General features: G+C 38.6%; 2 protein-coding genes across 2 annotated transcripts in view; both read right to left on the reverse strand.

Annotated features, from left to right (window-relative positions):
- Nucleotides 1-8,695, reverse strand: part of TBK1 (TANK binding kinase 1) — a 40,245-nt gene extending 31,550 nt beyond the window's left edge. Inside the window, exons 1-3 of the mRNA XM_032420664.1 lie at nt 8,540-8,695; nt 6,063-6,180; nt 1,097-1,237 (exon numbers count right to left, since the gene is read on the reverse strand). Coding sequence (XP_032276555.1) covers nt 1,097-1,237; nt 6,063-6,149 — 228 coding nt within the window. The 5' untranslated portion in view covers nt 6,150-6,180; nt 8,540-8,695. The remainder of the gene's footprint in view (nt 1-1,096; nt 1,238-6,062; nt 6,181-8,539) is intronic.
- Nucleotides 8,696-12,028: 3,333 nt separating this feature from the next.
- XPOT (exportin for tRNA) overlaps nt 12,029-23,089 on the reverse strand; it is a 44,247-nt gene continuing 33,186 nt past the window's right edge. The window contains exons 20-25 of the mRNA XM_032420210.1: nt 22,940-23,056; nt 22,651-22,766; nt 21,916-21,963; nt 18,404-18,475; nt 15,588-15,644; nt 12,029-12,647 (exon numbers count right to left, since the gene is read on the reverse strand). Of these exons, the coding sequence (XP_032276101.1) occupies nt 12,621-12,647; nt 15,588-15,644; nt 18,404-18,475; nt 21,916-21,963; nt 22,651-22,766; nt 22,940-23,056 (437 nt within the window). The 3' untranslated portion in view covers nt 12,029-12,620. The remainder of the gene's footprint in view (nt 12,648-15,587; nt 15,645-18,403; nt 18,476-21,915; nt 21,964-22,650; nt 22,767-22,939; nt 23,057-23,089) is intronic.

Genomic DNA, 23,089 nt, shown 5'->3' on the forward strand with positions numbered 1-23,089 from the left:
GCTCAATCCCAGGACCCTGAGATCATGACATGAGCTGAAATAAAGAGCTGGACACTTAACTGACTGAGCCACCCAGGCGTCCTGAGTCATTCAACGTTTTAGCAAATTATCAAATCTGGGGGCAGTCATGGGGAGCCCCAAATTTGTAGCCAGCGAGTCTGATGTGATGGTAGCCCTAGGGGACTTCTGAACTTGCAGCTAGTGTCTGAATAAGCACAGTCTTGGGGGGACTGTGCTCTTTGACTGTGCAGTAAGCCAAACTCTTCTGCAGCTGGTATCAGAAGTCTTCAACAAACCTGGCAGTCTGGAGGGCTACACTCTTAACCTCGAGCGTAACAAACTGAGTAACTATCTATCACATATTCTAACTTATTTAACCATTCTTTATCATAAACAGGGCAGCAATGAATATCTTTGTGCATAAAACTATAATTTACATTTCTGATTAGCTCCTAAGAAATACTCACTAAAAATGAAATCACTATTATAAGGAATATAAACTGCCAAATTATTATTCAAAAGGTGTGATTTGACTGATTACTCATGTCTAAAGGGATCAAACTAAATTTCTATTTCCATTACTTCTAGATAATTTTCCTAATGACATTTTTTTCCCCTGAATTAACATTCTCTTTTCAGTTTCTCCCTAAAGTCAATTTTATCTTTTACATACTATATTAACATATACAGTATATATTTCATATACTATATTAATTTCTGGATTCCTAGGATTTTTTTCTTTTACAAAGCCTTCTTTCTATTGCTTGACTTCCTCCTTGTATAATTATGCCAATTTAATTTCACTTAGTTTTTATTTTTAGTAAAAATACTGGTAACCATATTCTTTACTCTTATTTCTTACACTACTTGTTCTGATTCCATGATACTTTATTTCCATTGTTTTATCTCTTCAAGAATCTTTGAGGAAAAAAAAAAAAGAATCTTTGAGGACAGAATATTTGGTTATATGAGCTCTAATTTTCACCATTTAAAAAAGCTCACTGTTTATAAAACAATTTTTTATATTAGGTCATTTCTCCTGAATTACAATATTTACAATAAATATGACAAGATTAACTAAAGCTTGACTACTTACCTCCTCTTCAATAGCAAATAATTTGACAATATTTTTGTGATTGAGTTTTTTTAACACTTCAAATTCTCTCATTTGAACATCCACTGGACGAAGGAAGCTTATATTATTAAATACTTTGATAGCAAATAAGTCACCAGTTTTCTAAAAAAAAGAGAAAGGTTTTATTTATTTATGATATTATAAAGCAGATTAAAAGGTACTATTAGAACTAGCTATAGCAATTTATCTGTCTTATAGAACACCCAAATATTTTTTTAAAATTTTATTATGTTAATTACCATACATTGTATCATTAGTTTTTGATGTAGTGTTCCATGATTCATTGTTTGCGTATAACACCCAGTGCTCCATGCAGAACGTGCCCTCTTTAATACCCATCACCAGGCTAACCCATCCCCCCACCCCCCTCCCCTCTAGAACCCTCAGTTTGTTTCTCAGAGTCCATAGTCTCTCATGGTTTGTCTCCCCCTTCAATTTCCCACCTTCATTTTTCCCTTCCTACTATCCTCTTCTTTTTTTTTTTTTAACGTATACTGTATTATTTGTTTCAGAGGTACAGGTCTGTGATTCATCAGTCTTACACAATTCACAGCACTCACCATAGCACATACCCTCCCCAATGTCCATTACCCAGCCACCCCATCCCTCCCACCCCCCACCACTCCAGCAACCCTCAGCTTGTTTCCTGAGATTAAGAATTCCTCCTATCAGTGAGATCATACGATACATGTCTTTCTCTGATTAACTTATTTCACTTAGCATAATACCCCCTAGTTCCATCCACGTCGTTGTAAATGGCAAGATTTCGGTTTTTTTAATGGTTGCATAATATTCCATTGTATATATATATACCACATCTTCTTTATCCATTCATCTGTTGATGGACATCTTGGCTCTTTCCATAGTTTGGCTATTGTGGACATTGCTGCTATAAACACTGGGGTGCACATACCCCTTTGGATCACTACATTTGTTATCTTTGGGGTAAATACCCAGTAGTGCAATTGCTGGGTCGTACGGTAGCTCTATTTTCAACTTTTTGAGGAACCTCCATACTGTTTTCCAGAGTGGCTGCACCAGCTTGCATTCCCACCAACAGTGTAGGAGGGTTTCCCCTTCTCCACATCCTTGCCAACATCTGTTGTTTCCTGACTTGTTAATTTTGGCCATTCTGACTGGTGTTAGAACACCCAAATATTTTTAAGCATAGGTAACTATACTAGAGCTCTTGATTTCTTTTTAAAGCTAAAATCAGTCAGTGCTCCAAATTTCTCTCAAATTGTATGCTTTGGAATGAAGAAAAGGCTATTTTCTTTCATATTAAAAAGGTTCCGGGGTGCCTGGCTGGCTTAGTCAGTAGAGCATGCAACTCTTGATCTCAGGGTCGTGAGTTCAAGCCCCACACTGGGCCTACAGCCTACTTAAAAATAAATAAATACATAAAAGTTAAAAAAAAAAAAAAGCTTCCATTATGATACATGAGGCAAAGACAGTCATTTACATATAAGAGCTCTAATAATACCAAATGTGAAAGTATATTTTAGATAAGAAAGTGGAATTTAGAAGGGTTTCTCCAGGTCTAACACTTTAAAAACTAAACAGGAAAAGAGAGATTGAAAACTATACTCCATATATGAAATTTCATTAAGAAGCTCAAAGTAGGGATGCCTGGGTGGTTCAGTCGGTTAAGTGTCTGCCTTCAACTCAGGTCATGATCCCAGGGTCCTGGGATCGAGACCCATGCTGGGCTCTGTGCTCAGTTGGGAGCCTGCTTCTCCCTCTCCCTTGGTCCTTCCCCCTGCTTGTGCATGCTCTCTCTCTGTCAAATAAATAAAATCTTAAAAAAAAAGAAACACTCCCTAGCTGCAATACTGTGCCTGTAGATGTGCGTATAGATGTGCGTATGGAAGTAGGAGCTGGAGTCAGTTGGGTTTAAGTAGCCTCTCCTCATTGGATTGCACCACTGCTGCCTTGGAGATCTTTCTGCGACTTCACCTAGATGACTAGGGCAGACTGTTTCTTTATAGAGCCTTCTCTTTGAGGATCAAAGACATTTCCTTTTCTCTATGGATATACCTACAGCACCCCACTCTCACTCTCTCATGGCATACTGAAGTAGATTGCACAGAAAATTACAATGCACAGCTGTAGCTGGGAGGGACTCTTAGAGGTACAAATATATGCTTAATTTCAGGTAAATGTTACCTTCTTATGTTCTTCATATTAACTTCATTTACTTTTTTAAAAAGATTTTATTTATTTGACAGAGAGAGAGAAGAGAGCACAAGTAGGTAGAGAGGCAGGCAGAGGGAGAGGGAGAAGCAGGCTCTCCACTGAGCAGGGAGCCCGACGTGGGGCTCGATCCCAGGAGCCTGGGATCATGACCTGAGCCGAAGGCAAACGCTTAACCGACTGAGCCACCCAGGCGCCCCTTTCATATTAACTTTACTTTAAGGCTCTCTTTCAGACTCCCCCACTTCCTTCCAATCATTCTAATTGGCAAGCCTCTCCTTGGTGGTCAGTCCAGATTCTTTGAGTTTAATCTTACTTTCCCCATAACCCAAGGCTGAACTTCCCTGGAGCAAGTGGAAAGATCATTTCCTCTTTGACTTTGGGGTTCAAGCACCACGTGCCTTAACATATTTCATGGCTGCCTGTCTGTCAGGATCTCCGTGCTGTGCCTGCTTTGATGCCCTCTCCACAGCTTTCCATACAGATTCACTGCTCATAGCCATGATCACCTCAGAAGCTCACAATCTTTTTCTCAGAGTCTCATGCTCTTTTTCTCACTTCAGAATCTCATGATCTTTTTTCTTAAAACCATTTAACTGCTTCACAACCACTCTTCAAGATCACTATCTGGAGACCACCATCTCTGTGACGTGATCACACCTCCCTCACTCTTGCCTACTACTCATTTTCAGACAATATGAAAACAGAATAACAACCAAAGCACAGTTTAATTATACTGTTTTTCCATTTGTTCAACCAGAGTAAGAACACTGCTAAATCTATACCACCCAACATACACCACCAAGATTTTTCTTGAGGATACTTATTTCCAACTAAATTCAAAAGTAGGAGAATCCTAACAAATGAGCAACTGGGGAAACTCACTGAGAAAGAGACAGATTAAGAAAGTAATATAAAAAGGTTTACTAATATCATGGTTAAAAACCCTTAAATAGTTATTAGGGCAAGCAGGATTTTTTGGGTATAGTCCTAAACCTTTGGAACTGATGTCACTGAGAACAAACATGATTTCTCAAAATACATCCCTGGGAAGAATATTAGATACTGAATACTAAACTGACTCTTCACAATCTTTTAAGTAAATTCCTATGACTCTCAAATCCTTATTTTAGGCTTTCTGATTATATTGGATAAAATACATTCTCGTTTCCTTTGAAGAAGAACTTCAGGTTATCTTCAGGTGGTCTAATCTGTCCTCATTCATTCATTCATTTATTCCACAAATATTTGCAGAATGCCTACTATATGTAGGAACTTAAATGAAGGACACTTGAGTATCTAAGTAACTATCATTCCATCAGTTTCCAATTTCTGTCCCTTCCAATGCCAACCTTGCTACTAAACCCAAAACTTTGTGGGAAGGAACTGTACATTATTTGCAGTTATGTCCACCAGACCCATCACAGTGCCTGTCACATACCAAGTGATTATTAAAGTTTGTTAAGTTAACTTGGGTCACAGGAAGATAGACAGTCAGATGTGGTCTCAACGCTAAATCCTGTGTCACCCCCCCCCAATTTCTCTTCTTCTTGGCACAGGGCACAAAACAAAAACAATCTCTAGGACAGGAATATCCAAAGTTGATCACAATGGACTTGATAAAGGATCCAGAGACCACAAGAAATTGAATCAAGGACCCAGAACCTGTGGACAATCCTAGAATCAGAGTGAAAAAGGCTAAAAGCTGTATGACACTTCTGATTCATTTTCTAGGAACCAGAGGCTGTTTATAGTCATCTGCTCTCCCCAGAGGAAACAGCCCAAACAGCCCCTCCCTTCCGAAAGCTTATCTTATTGTTTCGGACAGAACTGATTGGCAATCACAGGCTACAGGAAAACAGGAAGGAAAACATGAAACTCCTCCTTACTAAAATATTTAAAGCTCTTGTTTCTGAAAATAAGAATTTAAAGGCCTCTGAACATCATTTAGCTCAAAAAAAATTCACAGTGCTGAAAAATTAGTGGATTGTTTGCATTATAGAATAATTTTTTCTGTATTATTTTTCCAGCTTCCTTCCCAGAATAGAAACTTTAATGATCTTAAATTTCTTCATTTTAAATTATTTTAATTATCTTTAATTTCATCCTCCAATATAGAATCTGACAGAAAGTCTTTTTGGTTCTTCAAGTGCCTCCAAGATTAGCCCTTTTATTCTATTCTCACTTCCACTAACAAGTTCTGTTTACCTCATACCTTTTAAGTGTGGGCTCCTTGCTGATAATCTTTTTTTATTCCACTCTACCTTGTAGGATGCTGTTTACTGCGACATGAAGCTGTAGTATAGCATATGAGAATCATCTGTGGATTCCCCTCGAACTATACATCTGTCTTCCCATACTTCTCCCTCATCTGCAGCCCACCCCAATGCCCTGCCATACGGAACTTCTCTGCTAGTGAGATCATTCCCTACCATAGGAGGAATAGGTTGGGGAAAGAATCAAAAGGCACACTTATCTACACTAATCTTCCTAGTCCCTTGTTTAAACCAATCTCCTTTTTCTCTCCACGCCCAACACCTAACCTCTGCCACCACTGGGTAGATATCACTAACTCTAACACAAGCTATACATGAACCACAAAAACAGGAACTCTCTTTAGACAGTATAAGCAAAAACATCAAGTCTCACGTTTTAGTACAAGTGTGCTTCTCAAAAGAAAACATATACAGTGATAAAAAGCCTTCACAAGTGATAAAAAGCCTTCTGAACCAACCTTATGCCTTCCACGAAAGACATTTGCAGTAGCTCCTTGGCCTAAAATATCAGATAAAAGCCACAGATGATTAGAAGTGCTCTGCATCTCGGCTTGGTCAGGAGATCTTCTTGTTAAACTAAGAGAGAAGAAAAAATCTGCATGTTTGTTTTAAGGGAACAATACATTTAAGGAACAAATGTTAGCTATTTTTAGTCTCCAGTAAGATCACACTTAGTTATTGCTAAATTGAAGTGTACAGTCTAATGTAAAAATCCCTACTTCCAATAATATTAAAGACTAAAATGCCATGTGGGCTCTGAAAAAACATTAACCAATGACATGTATTCACTTTAACTCACTTATCACAGGGCTGCAGAAATATCTATTTCCTTTCTAATTTTATCTTTCTTAGTGAGAGTGATATGGGCCACTTATCTTCTTCAAATGTTTTGAAAGCTTAGTCAATGATGAATTATAAAGTGTCTTAAAGTAATAATGTAAAATATAACAGAAATATAGAAAAGAATTACTTTGTTTCTTTAAGGGCAGGGATACACTAATGAAAACAATGGCATAACATTTCCATAAGGTAAAATTTTATCTGCACAGTTTCCAACAATCATAATGGAAAGGTGCAAAATTTTTTATTCCTGAAAGGTTACTAACTCTTCCGAAACTAAAATATAAATTATCCAATCTCCAAGTATATAAATATATGCATATTAAGTGTATATTACCAAGTCTTAAAAAACAAGCAAGTGGAGGCTATTATGTATTAAGTAAAATTGTACCTTCTGCTCAATTTTGCTGTAAACCTAAAATTGCTCTAAAAAATAAAGTCAATTTAAGAAAAAAGCATAACCACTACCCAGCCTTCTCCTTTAATACTGAAAAGTTGTATCACTATAAGGATGTTAAAAATACTTGAGCTCCATGTTGGAATAAAAATCTCACCATGCCACCTTAAACCTGCTGTAATATCAGATCAGAACAGATCCTGATATCCCTTTATAGTCTATTAGAACAGATTAGGTATTCAGTGATGAATTAATGACTACATTATTCCAAGAAGGATTAGGAACATAAAGAATGGCCAATTTTCAACAATCTTACATACTAAGATATCTAATTTTACCACACATCTAGTTTAGATAAGGAATGTTATCCACAGAAATTTATTGGAAACAAGCAATAAAAATAAGATCCACTTCTGACAAGTAAGGAATACACATCTGTCAGCTGAGGTTAATAATAATAAACTTCTCAATTATCTTTTCAGTATTTTCAAATATTTTTCAATAATGAAAAACCTTCCCTAATTACTGTAACTGTGCTGAGATAACTGTAAATGTAAAATAGTGTCATTAGGTACCTACACGTATCTAGTGAATAATATATAAGCACATTTATCAGCTAAGATATCTGCTTTCTATATGAAGATATAAGCCTAGTTTCACAATGATGAGGGGGAAACGTCTTTTGAAACTATCTTCCAATAAACCCACAATAACAGCATGCTAAAACATGACTCAGCACATCCACAAGGTGTTTGCTTTATAAATCTTCACCAAATTTTGATACACTATAGGCAGGCACTCAACAAGTATGTTACTAGTGACTGCCTTAAGCCTACCTACTTCCTCATACTGTCCAAAACGAAAGTTACTATTTGTCCACAGATGAAAACAGGTTTGATGACAGGCATATGGGCAAAGTTCAAGGATTTCCAAACTTCACCACTATGTTAATAATTCAGTGTTCTAGAGTGAAAAAAGTGGGTCTTCGGTTCTGCACTGGACAATTAACGGGTAGACCTTGTTTTGAGGCCACCTACTGAAAATACCTGGGAAACGGACTGGAAGATAAACCCGTAAGCCATTTCCCAAAGGAAATGTTTGGGGAATTCCCATTATATGTGTGTATACTAATAGACGTCCTCTGCTTCCAGCTTCCGGTTAGTCAATCCCCGCCGTTGTCATCACTAAAACCCTAACGAAACGTCTCTTCAATCATCTGAAAAATCGAACCATTTAAACACTGCCGATAGTGTCAACGCTCATAAAGAGGGGTAGAAAGCGGTCAAACTCTTAAGAAAAACGGGGAATCCGTCTCTCCGGGGCGGCCAGGGCCCATACCCGGTAACGGGCACGTCCTCTTTCTTCGTGCCTAACATCGCTATACGCTGACCCGGGAGGGCCCCGGTCATAGGGCCGCCCAGGGGGCGAGGAGCAGAGATGGAAGGGACCGGCCCGCGCGACCATTCCACCGGGTATCGGGAGCCCCAGACCCCCGTGGGGCGGCGTCCACCCAGCCAAGGTCCGAGCAGGGCTCGGCCTAGGGTAGTGCTGGGCTTCTCGGGTCGCCCGCCCCGCCCCCGCTCTGACTCAGCATCCCAATTTCCCACAGGGGGAGGGAGCGCTCCTCGCCGGCCCATGCCGGCTTCGCCGCCCGTGCCCCGCGCAGCTCGGGCCCTCCGCCCGCGCCGCCCCGCTTACCGCGCCCGGTCTCCGTCGCACTACCTCCAGCGGGTTCCCGCGGCCTCCTTGAGCCCCGGGACACTTCCGGCTTCGCGAGCCCTGGCCGGGGGCCACGTGACCGACGGCCGGCGCGCGCGGGTGCGCGTGCGCACGCCCGCCGGACCAGCCTGGGCCTCCGCCGCCTATCCTGCCGCCCGGGCTGGTGCGGCGGCTGGCTTCCAGTTCTCTGTAGCGGGGGGCGGGGAGACTGGGGGCTGTCTGGAGTCCGACCTGGTCCACACCCTCTGCCTGTCCCTCCCTCACTCTAAGCGTGAAGCTAGGGAGCCCTGCGCAGTGAGCAGTTTCGGATTCCTAGAACTGCAAATCCCGCCCCGTCCTCGACAGCCAACGACAGGGTACGGCGTGCGATGATAGTGGGGAAGACAGACATTGAACTCCTGATTGCAAACATTCTAATAGTCACAGGTGTGCAGAATGCTGGACACGTGCGAGGCTGTCACTGGGGAATATCATAGTCTGGAGGGATAGATCTGTAACTGTTTTAAAGGCTGTGTTGGCTGCAGTGGAGTCCCATGATCGCCTCAGAATAATCCAGACGTGAAATTCTTAATGTAAATAAGCTCATTTAATTCCTTTTTACTTTTTTTTTTTTTTTTTTTGGCGTTGTGGAGTGAGGAAGTCAGGAGTGAACGTTGTCTTAATTCCCTCTTTTCACGGTATTTTGGAAAATGGCAATATTGGAGAACTTGACTGAGATCAAGTCCTGAAATATTCGTGCCGCCGAGATCTCAAGAGCAGCTACTCCCTAGAGTGATCCCTTCTGCCCACGGACTGCACTGCAGCCTTTCTCAACATACTGAGAGGTCACAGACTCGGGCTGATTCAGGGCTAAACTTAGAGACGAAGAGGAAGAATTCTTCCCAGTTGAGAACTACAGCAACCAGGAATGAAATAGGAAACCAGAGGCTTTTGAATGGAACAGATCTGGAGTTGCAGTCCCAACTGTCCCCACCAAATACTGACTCTAAGCACGTTCCCCCCCCCCCCCCAGGTCTATTATGTCCTATGCACAATGGAGATAACAAGTCCACAGTAATGCGTTGTTACAAAGGAAGTTATTTTATTAGACTTTGAACAATGTTTAAATGGAACAATTTAATTAACTGTTAGATGGAACCATTCTAACAACAAATCTATTTACTGCTTACAATTCCAACCAATTTCAATCCCGTATCTAATGCCAAGAAGGGGACCTGTCCAGGTTCCTTACAACAGTTAAGACTTACAGCTCAAAAGTGTTATGGGAAAAAATGTAATTAGCTGAGCCAAAGGACTTGATTCACATATTTACCACTGAAATACCAGGTATTTTCTTAAAGGTAGAGCTGCTTGTGAACCAATTAATATTAACATTTAAGACTGAATAAACTGTTTGGCACAGAACTAGACCAGGCATTATAAAACCCTTGTTGTTCCATAGTCAAGTCACACAAATCCCTGTCTTTTGCCTCAGTGACCTCACCTGTCAAGAGGTGAGAGTTACTCTTGTGACAGTTATTTGGGTGCTTGTTTTTGGAAACTAAATACAAGTAAGTAATTCATGATGAAGCAGAGTTTCCTAATTGCTGTGGTACTCTCTAAAGTGCTCTGGGTAACTTCAGGGAAAGATGGGAATTGTACATGACTATAGAACATGAAGTGTTATCTTCTATTGCAGACTCTTAATTTCCATGTCTTGTTTTCTCTTGGCTCTGAACATACATGAATTTCTTGAAGAGCTTTAAACAGGGAAAAAGGAGGTGTCATCTTTACATATATGTAACTAATAGTACAGTGACCATAGCTAGTAAGAAGCCTTCATGCACCGGTACTATAGTAAGCTATTCATGCTTAAAAACTTGGTTGTGAGGTAGCTACCATTATTTCCCCATTTTACAGATGTGGAAGTGGTATGGAGAAGTTATTTAACTTACTTAAATTTCTTAAAGCCAGTGACTAGCAGAAATGTTATCTGAACCTTCTTAAATCTGCAGCCTGTCTTAGCTCTTAGGCACTATGTTGACTTGTTAGTATACTTTGAAAAAATAGTGCTATTGCACTAGATGCAATGATCTTTCCCACTGTACAGAGAAACTTATCAATGAAACACTCAAGCTTTCACATACCCATTTTATTTTTCTTTAGAGAGAGAGAACACTTGTGAGCGAGCAGGGGTGAGGGGTGAGGGAGAGGGAGAATCTTAGCAGGCTCTACACTTAGCGCAGAGCCTGACGTGGGACTCGATCCCACCACCCCGAGATCATGACCTGAGCCAAAATCAAGAGTAGGATGCTTAACCGACTGAACCACCCAGGTATTCCTTTTTTTTTTTTTAGAGAGAAAGTTTTTTTTTTTTAAAGCAAGCTCTATGGGGGTGCCTGGGTGGCTCAGGTCATGATCTCAGCGTCCTGGGATCCAGACCCACATCGGGCCCTGCGCTCAGCAGGGTCTGCTTGTCCCTCTCCCGCTGCCCCTCCCCCTGCTCATGCTCTCTCAAATAAAAATCTTAAAAAAAAGTAAGCTCTGTGCCCAAGGTGGGGCTTGAACTCATGACCCTGAGATCAAGAGTCCTACGCCCTACCCAACTGAGCCAGCTAGGTCCCCCTCACTTACCTCTTCTTAATATTTTTATTTAAGCATAATATACATTTCACCCATCTTTTTTTTTTTTTTAACAACTAACCGTTAGTTTAGTACTTTTATTCTATGATGTAAGGAAAATATTTAAAATCACTACTGGAATTAACACAAGAAAAGATTTATGTATATAATTTAGAATAGTTTTAGGGAGTTATATAGATCACTGAAGCCCATCATGAAACCTTTAGAGGAACCACATGGGCCAAAGGTTAAAAAAACAACAACCCTCCCCTAAAATCTTGAGCTTTTCGAATTTAAACTTAAATGACTGTAGTAATTTCTTTCTTTTTCCCTTCTTCTTTCTTTCTTAATTCAATTAACACAGAATGCATTGCTTCAGGGGCACAGGTCTGTGATTCATGTCTTATATAGTATCCAGTGCTCATTACAACACATACCCTCCCCAATGACTGTAGCAGTTTAATTCTGCTGTTCAATTTATCCCTCCTCTCTTAATTTCTTATATACTTACTGATACTATTATTTTTCCTCTTGCTTTTCTTGCAGAGTTGTGAATAAAAATGGGGAAAAGTACTTCTAGTAACTAAATGGGCAGCTACTTGTAAGCATCATTAACACATAGGTATAGTGTCCTAAGTAAATCCAATAAAAGAGGGAAAAAGTGGATTTTAAATTCTATCACTAGATTGAAATAGGCTTTTTAAAGCATTTTAAAAAGAATTGAAGAGAACTAAGTTGCATGTCAACTTTTGGGAGCATAGATAAATCATCTATAAGCTTATATGTGCAATTCTTTAAATGGGAAATCAGGGAAAGATGAGAAAATAAGACTAAAGTATTTATAATAATAATAATGCCAAAAAAGACTTAGATTTCACTACGTAAAATTTATTTTTATTTTTTTATAAAAAGTGTATAACACTGGTACCTACTCTTAAATCAGTTAATTTATGAAACCATTCTCTTTTGTAGAACACACATTGGCATCGAAAACAGTTTAAAGAAATGTAATGGCTATCTACAAAAAATTAGTTTTGATTTATTATATTCCCCCCCAAATTTTGAGACGGCACACGTAAAAGAAAATTAAAATTTTCAAACATTTTATATTTAGCAATTGAAAAAAAGTACACTGTTTTCCTGCTATGGTCTTTATAAAGGATTTAACGTTTCAAGGATTTAACGTAAAAAAAAAAAAAGGTACTAGGATAACCGTGCTGTATCTCTTAACAGCATTTTTATATAGAACAATTTGAACTGGCATGCAAGCAACTTCTCTTGTTGTTACATACCTGTATTCAGAGAAAATTACACCCATTTTACAGAAAAATCCCAATACATATACTGCAATAAGCTTAAAGCAATGTTAAAAAAACCAGTGTGAATGGCACACAAAACTGCTTCTTTATAAATTAACTGGAATTCCTGATCATAAAGTAGGCACAGGGAGATCCAGTCCTTAGGGCTTTGCTCTCTGGAAGAATACCTGTAAATAAAATATTAGTACAATTAGTACTGATGTCAGAAGATATCACCTTTTACCTGAAGAATGGGTCCAAGTCAGTAAGTGCTAGTCACTCTTTTGTAAAATATAATCAATATTTAGAACATTTCACATATTGCATAAATCCATACATGGTACAAGAACTTTCTTTTCTGGACAATTTAATCAAATCTAGAGATAACTTATGTTGACATTAGTTGGGAAACTAGTGAAAATATGGTTATTAACTCTAATGTGATGAGAATTCAAGTGGTCAGAGGAAAACATGCTCTTTATACCTTTTCTGATTGGCACACTGTCATAGCTAATACTGGGAAATTAAATTTTGAGGAAGAAATAAACAAATCAAAGCTAAAGCTAGCAGCTGTTATCCCTTAAGGAATTTACTATTTATTAAAAAAATACTTGCAATTCAACATTTGAGACTATGAATGAATAGGCTAGAGGTTGTGCTAGTGACTGGTCCAATATTACATACTACCTTCCACAGTTAGGTAAATGTTTTTGTTTTTTTTTTAAATAAAGATTTTATTTTTAAGTAATCTCTGCACCCAATGTGGGGCATGAACTCACGAATCCGAATTAAGCCAGCCAGGCGCCCCCATAGTTAGGTACATGTTAAGTGAGCACTAGAAAGTCTACTGGCCATAAACTCATGAAGGACTGTATTCATCACTGTATCCCTAGCACCTAGTAGATCAGGCATTCATTTAACAAATAAACTACTGACTAAGTGAAGAGAAGAATGATCACTATATGAGCAAACAAAGCCTTAAAAGAGGCCATGCTTGAGGCAAGCCGAAAAGAATGGGTAGAATTCATAAAAGAGGAGGGTTGCTAATAAAGCAGAATTTTTGAAGAACAGCAAGAATAGCAAAGACTTCCAGCAAGAGAAACCAGAGACGGTCTGAGATCAGAATGTGAAAAAAAAAAAAAAAAGCCCTGAATGTCAAACTAAGAAACATGAACTTATTTTTATTTTTTTAAAAGATTTTATTTATTTCACAGAGAGAGACACAGCGAGAGAGGGAACACAAGCGGGGGCGGGGGGGGAGTGGATGGGAGAGGGAGAAGCAGGCTTCCCGTGGAGCAGGGAGTCCGATGCGGGGCTTGATCCCAGGACCCTGGGATCATGACCTGAGCTGAAGGCAGTCGCTTAATGACTGAGCCACCCAGGCACCCCACATGAACTTATTTTTAGCCAACAATATAGGTTTATGAAAAGTATAAGGGGAATGAATTTCAGAGGACTGTTCAGGGTTTTCAAACAGCTCAGCTTGACTACAAGAGAAGGGATATCGGCATGAGAGAACCCAAATCCACACTAGAGTAGCAGCAGTGGAGACAGAGAGGAAGTTGAGAGTGAGGAGAAGAGGATCTGCAAGATCTAAGGATCAATCACATCTAAAAAGAGTAGGCACAAAAGAAGGAACTTCACTTTTCCCTACAAGAACAGTGCTATCCTGGACATAATGCTCGCACTGAAAAAAAGTTGGGCTTGGAGGAAGACTTTTTATAAATGCAGTTGGATGAATTACTATGTTTGGAGCACAAGCCTGCTACACTGTACCTGGATCTGCTGTTACAGATACCTTTTAATAGAGAGTTACAATTTTTGTGAGTCCTTTCACCCAGTTGGATCAGTTATTTAACAGACTGTTACCTCCACAGGCACTTTGCTTTTATAGGAAAATGGGAGTGGGGAGGGTTCCCAATGATAAACAGTAACTTCTAATATTCTTCTCACAAATTCCCGTTCAGTTTAAGCTGACAAACTAGTACTCGGGAAAAAACTGACAAGGAAAGTTGTTATAGAAGCAAAGTCAAAGGATAAAACACTTATTTCCTCAGCAAAGGCCCTGCCTTATGAATTTTATTGAATGCCTTGGACAAAAGAACCAGGTAGTCATTCATTAAGTCACGTGCTACCAACATATTTAGCATAGTGTTTTGTCCTCAGATTTGTTGAATGAAGGTAATAGAAACAAAGAACAGTTCTTCATCTTGTCACACTGCAATTTTATTTCCAGAACACAAGCTCTTTATAAGCAAGAAAAGTAACTCATATGGTTATCTGTAGCAGTTAGCATAGTACCTGTTACATAAAAAGCCATCATGGAGTAATGAACGACTAACTGCCTGGGTAAGAGCAACACAGTTCTGCCTCACGGATTTAAATTGTAAATATGAATACCAAATAAACACTCGGTACTTCCTGTCAACTTTGAGGGGCGCCTGGGTGGCTCAGTCTTGGTTTCGGCTCAGGTCAGGGTCTCAGTGTTGTGAGATCAAGCCCCGCATCAGGCTCCACACTCAATGTGGAGTTGGTGAAGATTCTTTCCCCTCCCCCTCTGCTCCTCCCCCACGTGCTTTCTCTCTCTTAAATAAATAAAATCTTTAAAAGAAAAAATTCACTCAATTTATGAATGTAAAAAGAGCCTTGACTGCCAAATCTGAGGATTCTTTCTGTCCGTTTTACAATTCAGAAGTTTCAAAAATAGGATATAACCAAGTAATTCATACTTCTGTTTTCATATTTTTAGCTCCTTTCTTTCAACTCAATATGGGCACATGTTCTTAAACATTACCTGTCTCAATCCTGTAGTTCCTATTTAATTATATCACAAACTGTAAAAGGAAACTGACTGGCATTTTCACAGTATGTTCAAGCATGTACACACTGTGCTTACCTCACTTTTTATGATCTTTTCTAAGAACTCAGTTGAAAGGGGCTTTATAAAAAACTCTGAAGTATAACATCTAAAACTATAGATTTTTAGAAGCAGGTTTTAGAAGATATCCCCAAATAAGTAATAATTGGTAAGACTACAGTATGACATAGTATCCTGTAATATGTATTCTCTCTCTGCTCTAAAGTATTACCTAGTTGTACGAAGATATGTAAGTTTTCCAAATACCTACCTTTAAGTAATTTTTAAAAACTTTAGCATCAGGCTGCTGAAGCGCTTGACAAAACTCCTGAGGGGTCAAGATAGGAGGAGAGAAAGAGAATGAATCTAATTGTATTAAATTCACGGTAATTCAAATCCACAGTTTTCTTTTTTGAATTGTGTTTAAAAAAAAAAAACATAACTGACCATCTTAACCACCATTTTTGTATGTACGGTGCATTACCATTAACTATATGCATACTGTTGTGCAACAGATCTCTAGAACTTTTCATCTTGTAAAATTGAAACTATACCCATTGAACATCAATTCCCCCATTTCCCTTCCCCAACACCCCTGGCCACCACCATTCTACTTTCTGTTCCTAAGGGTTGGACTATAGATACTTCATACAGGTGGAATTATGCAGTATTTCTCTTTTTGTGACTGGCTTATTTCACTTAGCATAATGTCCTCAAGGTTCATTCATGTTGTACATGTGACAGGATGTCCTTTAAGGCTGAATAATATCCCATTGTATGTATATACTACATCTTACTTATCCATTCATCTGTCAAAAGGCATTTAAGTTGCTTTAAATCTACAGTAGTAGTATGATAACTTATCAAAGTCACCTAGAATAGTTCCTCACCAAAAAAGGTTCTATGGCATTTTCAAATGTAATACTTGTCAGATATAGGCTGCTTTCACTTTTGAGAACATGGCTCTCCTAAACAAGGTTGACTCATGCCTGAGAAGGGAGAATAGGACAAAAACTACATTGCTCTGACTGTTCTCACCTAATAAGAGTGGTAACTGAGCAGAGCTTGACCAAAAGAAAAAGAGGTTAAGTCTCTCTAACAGAATTCTGCAAAGTGTTGTCAGAAGGCATATGAAAAAGGGAAAACTGGGGATGCTTATTTTTTATAATCAAATTATTAGATAGAAATATAATTTTGCTTTACTTAGCAATCTGGTATATTTCTATTTTTGATGGGCATTAAGCTGATGTGAGTAATTAGTAACTTACTGCTTTCATTAAAACATTACTTATGTAACAAATTAAAGCTGAGAAAATCCATTAATACCTTTAAAGTTAAAGATGGTATGTCATGAAATAAGAGATCATAAATTCATTAAAAATGAGTTTTATGATCATTCTTATGCAAGATCTATCCTAGTTTTCATCCAATTTTTTCAATGTCTTTCATAAAATAGCATGATAAAAACGTTTTAAAAACACTGTTGGTGAAGAAACAATTCTTAGAATCTGATGGAGAGATTTGTAATCAAAACTTTAAGGGGTGCCTGGCTGGTTCAGTCGTTAAGCGTCTGCCTTAAGCTAGGTCATGATCCCAGGGTCCTGAGATTGAGCCCTCCATTGGGCTCCCCCTACTTGTGCTTGCTCTCTGTCAAATAAAATCTTAAAACAACAACAACAACAACAAAACATCTCTGATATCTCAATTAGATCTATGTGCTATTGGACAAGTCTGGATAACTACACGCCAAGAAAATCACTGAATGCCATTAAAAAAATTACTCTGCAATAGTGTAAAAATGTAACATCGCTTTCCAGATACTTCACAATATAGTTTCAGATTTAAAAATTAAGCATTGATAAGCTTGGCATATGTAAAATAAACTACCTAGCACCAATCTTCACAGTAGGTTTGTGTGTTGTGGTGCCCTTTGGCAGTCTGCGGGAGCCTACTGGACTCCTTTTAGAATTTTTTTTTAAATCTATTATTATTGGGGCGCCTGGGTGGCTCAGTCGTCAAGCGTCTGCCTTCGGCTCGGGTCATGGGCCCAGGGTCCTAGGATCGAGCCCCGCGTCGGGCTCCCTGCTCAGCGGAAAGCCTGCTTCTCCCTCTCCCACTTCCCCCGCTTGTGTTCACTCTCTCACTGTGTCTCTCTCTGTCAAATAAACAAATAAAATGTAAAAAAAAAAATCTATTGGGCGCCTAGGTGGCTCAGATGGTTAAGTGTCTGCCTTCGGCTCATGTCATGATCCCAGGGTCCTGGGATTGAGTCCCGCATTGGGCTCTCTGCTAGGCGAGGAGCCTGCTTCTTCCTCTGTCTCTCTCTCTCTCTGACTCTCATGAATAAATAAATAAAACATTAAAAAAAAATCTATTATTATTATTTTTAAAGATTTTATTTATTTGAGAGAGAGAGAGAGCAGGGTGAGAGGCAGAGGGAGAAGCAGACTCCCCGCTGAGGAGGGAGCCCAATGCGGGGCTGGATCCCAGGACCCTGAGATCACGACCAGAACTGAAGGCAGACACCCAACTGACTGAGTCACCCAGGCGCGCCCATTTTTTAAAATTTATAATACATGGGATTACAAAGAAAACTAATTATAATGGCTTATGGTTATCAAAAAGTATTTTTGATATGTGCTAGAATAATAAGACTTACTGACTCAGATAACAAGGTCTAGTGGTGTATCTTAAGAACTCACAATTTCAGTATCTTGAAGTATAAACAGTATTGTGAGATCCCTGGAACAACTAATGTGACACAAAAAATCTGTGATTTCTACTGGTGACAAAGTCACAGGCAATGTGAATGCTACTGTGCTTTGTGAGTTGTCACCTACACAATGGTAGGAAATTAAACTTTTGGTTAAAGGTTAGTGAAAATAAAAATATAATTTTCTCCCATTCAGTTTCATATACCCCTGAAGTTTGAACTGTGTGATCCTGTATATAGTAAAACATCAAGTTGAATGCAGTTTAACTTTTTCTTTTTTCAGTTTAACTTTGTTGAATCAAAATTTAGATTGAACTACATAGTCCTATTTCTTTAATTAAATTAAGAGAAATATCTGCTCTGACAGCTCTTACCTGAATTATTTCTGGAGCTACTTGCAAGGAAGGCAGGTATTCTTGTTGAAGATACTGAACACATTCTGGGCCCTGAAAATCAAAAGATAATTATAACTGAATTATTTTCTTGATATTAATAATGCATAAAAAGAAATTAGAATGACACATGTATACATCAAACACAATATGGTATTGTGATTAAGAATTAGTCTGGAGGGGCGCCTGGGTGGCTCAGTCGTTAAGCGTCTGCCTTCGGCTCAGGTCATGATCCCAGGGTCCTGGGATCGACCCCCACATCAGGCTCCCTGCTCAGCGGGAAGCCTGCTTCTCCCTCTCCCTCTCCCTCTGCTTGTGTTCCCTCTCTCACTGTGTCTCTCTGTCAGATAAATAAATAAAATCTTAAAAAAAAAGAATATAGTCTGGAGCCAGACTGCTTTGGTTTGAGGCCTGGCTCTGGTAAATTTCTGGTAACTTGAGCAGGTTACTTAATCTCTCTGAGCCTGAGTTTCCCCATCTGAAAAATGGGAGTTACTGTGAGGAGTGGATGAGTTAAGAAATATAAAGCTTTTAGAATAGTGTTTAGCATTCATTACATGTTAACATTACTTAGCATTATATAGTGAAGATTAAACAAATATTCTTCTAAATCAGGGAAGTAACAGTGCCAGAGTCTTCCAAGCACTGAAAGAAGACAGCAAACAGAGGTGCTCTTGTTCAATCTACCCCTGGGTGGATTATATGGTGTCTGCGGGTACATGAGGGGAAGCCTTTGGGCAAGTGTAGGGTAGTAACCAGCCTGAGAAACTAAAATACAAGCAAGAAATAACAAAATGATATGTTAAGAGATAATAGCAATAAAAGTATACCTCCCTTTTTCCTGTTTGACCATCATGGAACAGGAATTGAGCAGCCAAATGAGGAAACCAAGACTGAGAAAGATAGGGTGATTTGCCCAGTGTGCTGTTGATTTCATCTGTACTGAAAAGCAGGTCACCTGATTTCTAAAACCATTGCTCTTCTCTGCCATCTTTTAGCACTTCTAGATGCTAAAAATTACAATAGTGTTCTGTTTTTGTTTCTTTTTTTAGTAAACTTAGTGAGGGAAGGCAGATGTATTCTACAAACTAATCCCAAACCCCTGCCCCTTCTCAGAAGCTGCAAAGGAACTTAGGATACAATTTGAAAATGGTTTTCTTATAGCAATGTGTTTGAGAGAGTGGCCTGAAGCAAATGTAATAAATCCAGTACTTCTCTCTCTCACTCACTCACACACACACACACACACACACACACCTCACTTTCAAACCTGAGTCTGATTTAAAGATTTTAATATGTTGATGACTCCAACCCTGGTCCAACTGAAAGTAACAGTTATCAAAATGAAATCATCATCATCAAAAAAAAAAAAAAAAAAAAATCAATCCATCTCTCCTCAATGCACTTTTCCCTGCCTTAACACTTGAATTTTCTGTTTAATAATACTCCTGAATCAAAGAATTCATGTTTCTCCTTTCACCCTGGCCCTTGCCCCTCTAACCCAATGGGCCTATGGCATAATTTAATGCCCTCTCAAAGGAAAGCTATTCCTAATTCAGAGGAGCTAACAATGCACTGTTTGTGAAAGCTTCTCAGATCTGTTCTACATTCCTTCTCACATTTTGGGGTTTTTTTTGTTTTGTTTTGTTTTTGCTGCATTTCACTGCGAAATATAAGTTATTTATTTAAAGTATAGTTGATTTCTCACCTTTTCTCTTTTTTTTTTTTTAAAGTAAGCCCTACGCCCAACGTGGGGCTTGAACTCATGACCCCAATATCAAGAGTTGCATGCTCTACCGACTAAGCCAGCCAGGCGGCCCTCTCCTTGACTTTCTAGCATCCTCTCTTATGAGTCTTTTCTCTTAGCATTCGTACCTCTTGGTTCTACTTCTAGCTTTCTCTTGACTCTTGCTTTAGCCAGGGTTTTTTCTATTCTGGTCTTAGAAAGTCTCATTCATTCCTACCACTTCACCTTGACTACACACTGTGGACTCCAAAATCAGTATTTAGTTCTAATTGCTTCAGACCCATATTCCAAACTGCTCTCTGAATATGCTTCCAAGTTATACTAAATTATAACCCTAGTGCCCACTGACTTCCCAACTTTTCATATATAACACAAAGCTTTTTACTACCTAATCCTATTTTACTTTTTAGCTATTACTTCTACCTCCCTACTTCAGCTAAACAGGATAATTCTATTATTTTCTATCAAATCCAAAAGGCAACATCTGCTCTATCTTCATATACCTGCTTAACTTTGCCCAGAATGACAGCTCCTCTTGTCAGTCCAATGAATCTACATGTGTCCTAAGGCCTATCAAAAACCAAAACCAAAACCACTTCTTTCCTATGGCTTTCTTAGATTGCCAACATAAGCAAAATTGCTTGCTCATCTTTAGTCTCACAATATTACATTTAATATAGATATATAAATTTAACGTATCTCTATTCAAGTACTTAACACATTGAGTTATTTACACATTGTGTCCCGATTCTAAGTCCTAAAAATATTGGGGGACTAGCAGCTCCCTCGCTGCCATCTATTGAAAGTCAGCCCTCGACACAAGTGTTTGTAAAAAAAATAAAATAAAAAAAACAATATTGGGGGACTTTTAAACTTAATTCATCTTTATACAGCTCCCCTGCTGCCCTCCCCTCCCCCCCAGTCCCCACATACTCTTCACCCTGGCATAGTAGGCATAAAACCCTTCAAATCTGTATCAGAATCAAAACTCAAGTTCAAATGAGGGAGTGGACTGCACGGAGACTGGTGAATACTTTTTTGGGGGGTGGGGCAAGCTGCTCTGTGGGAATGCGAGTCCTTTGTTGGCATCCTGGCTTTGAGAAAAGCTGGAGATAGGAATTTTTCTTTTTTAAAAAAAGTACCTGATTTTTATTTTTAAAATTTTATTATTTTTTTTAAGTAGGCTCCATGCCCAACATGGGGCTCAAACTCACAATCCTGAAATCAAGAGGTGCACGCTCACTGACTGAGCCAGCCCGGCGCCGCAGTACCTGATTTTTAAATGTTTACAATCAAATTCATGTTACTAAAAAATACTGTACAAGATAAACAACTCACCAGCTGGATTCAGCCCAGAATCACTTACAATTTTGCAAATGATTAGATTGACAAGGAGAACAAAACATTCTAAAGTAGCGAAGCACTCTAACCATTTATAATATTAAGAATTTGGGGAAATCTGGCTGGGAAGAGCCAACTGAGTCATGAAATGTGGATCTTTTTTATCATTTTTCGCATTCTTTGTCAAACCAAAATAAACATACATTTTAAACTTCTTGTTACCCAAAACAGAAAGGACAGTAATAGATACCGCTACTTTCATTCAACCCCTTCCTCACGTCCAAAAAAGACAGGACTAAATCAACTTTTACAAAAGATACAGCAACGAGACAAGTCAAACACAATTAAAACCATAACAAATCTGCATTTATGACGAAAACGAAGGGGCACAGAGTGCAAGGCTTACCCGTTTGAGATGAATTGTTTTCAATGTCACCGCACACTCAGATAAAGCCTATGAAAAACAAGTGTGAGATTTTTAATACACTCAATTTTTCGTTACCGATCCCACTTGTCTCTTTATTTCCCTGGCCTCTGCTCATTAACAATTACTCCCAAACAAGGGACAGAGGAAGGAAAGTGACAGGCATATGGAATAAGTGGGTTGGATAGAAAAAGGAAAAAATACAAAAATGCTGTCTTAATGCAGTATATCAAATCATAAAATCTAGTTTTTACTAGGTTTTGGGTAAATGAGTAAAGGGCACTGCTTGACATTAGTATTCTGAAAAAATGAGATCTAGGGAAACTATCATCTAAGCAAAAAAAAGTTATTCTTAATGGTTAAGAAAAAACCATTAAGCTCAAAGTTTAGAATGAAAGTAGAAAATTAGTAACTCAATCAAGTTTTAATGAGTGCTTGTATCATGTATCCTTTCGTGGTCCTAGAAAAAGAGGAGTTGGAGGCTGTTAAAGTTGAAGGAGTTGGATTTTATATTTTAAACTTTAGTATCAGGATTCAGTAAGAATCTACAAAAGGTCCAGAAGATATCATCAACCTTTTAAAAATGAATCCTAATTTGAAATTAATTTAAAAAAAATAATGGCAATGAGACTAATATAGTCAACCTGGCATTAAAGAAATTGTGAGTTAGAATACACAAGATGGACACAAGGCAAACAAAGATTCCTAGGTGCTTACCAACACTGTTTGTGCATCTGCCAGGTCAAAGGTTTGTTTTAAAGGTGCTAGGAAACATGCAGGGACAATGTGCTTATAAACAAAATCAGCAAATCCCACTGGTCCATCTTTACCTCCTGTCAAGAGAATTCAAATTTTCATCTTGTATAAAAAGAAAGTCAATTAGTTATCACTGGAGAAAGTTAACTCCCAGCTCCTATGTTAGAGCTAGGGTTCCATCTCTAAGGGTCTTAGGAAACAGGTTGTGGAATGAAGTTTTTTGTTTTTATTTATTTTTTAATCCTCTTACCCCAGAGTTCTACCAACTTGGAGAGGATGATAAAACATGTCTTCTGTGCAATTGGATCTGGATATTCAACTGCTCCTTGGATAACAGTAACCAGCACTCGTTCTACATTCTCTGCACCTGAAGAGAAATAAAAACTTGATTTTTTTTTTA

The sequence above is a fragment of the Phoca vitulina genome, unplaced genomic scaffold (assembly GCF_004348235.1).
Source record: "Phoca vitulina isolate PV1807 unplaced genomic scaffold, GSC_HSeal_1.0 scaffold23, whole genome shotgun sequence".
In the NCBI taxonomy this organism is placed as follows: Eukaryota; Metazoa; Chordata; class Mammalia; order Carnivora; family Phocidae; genus Phoca; species Phoca vitulina.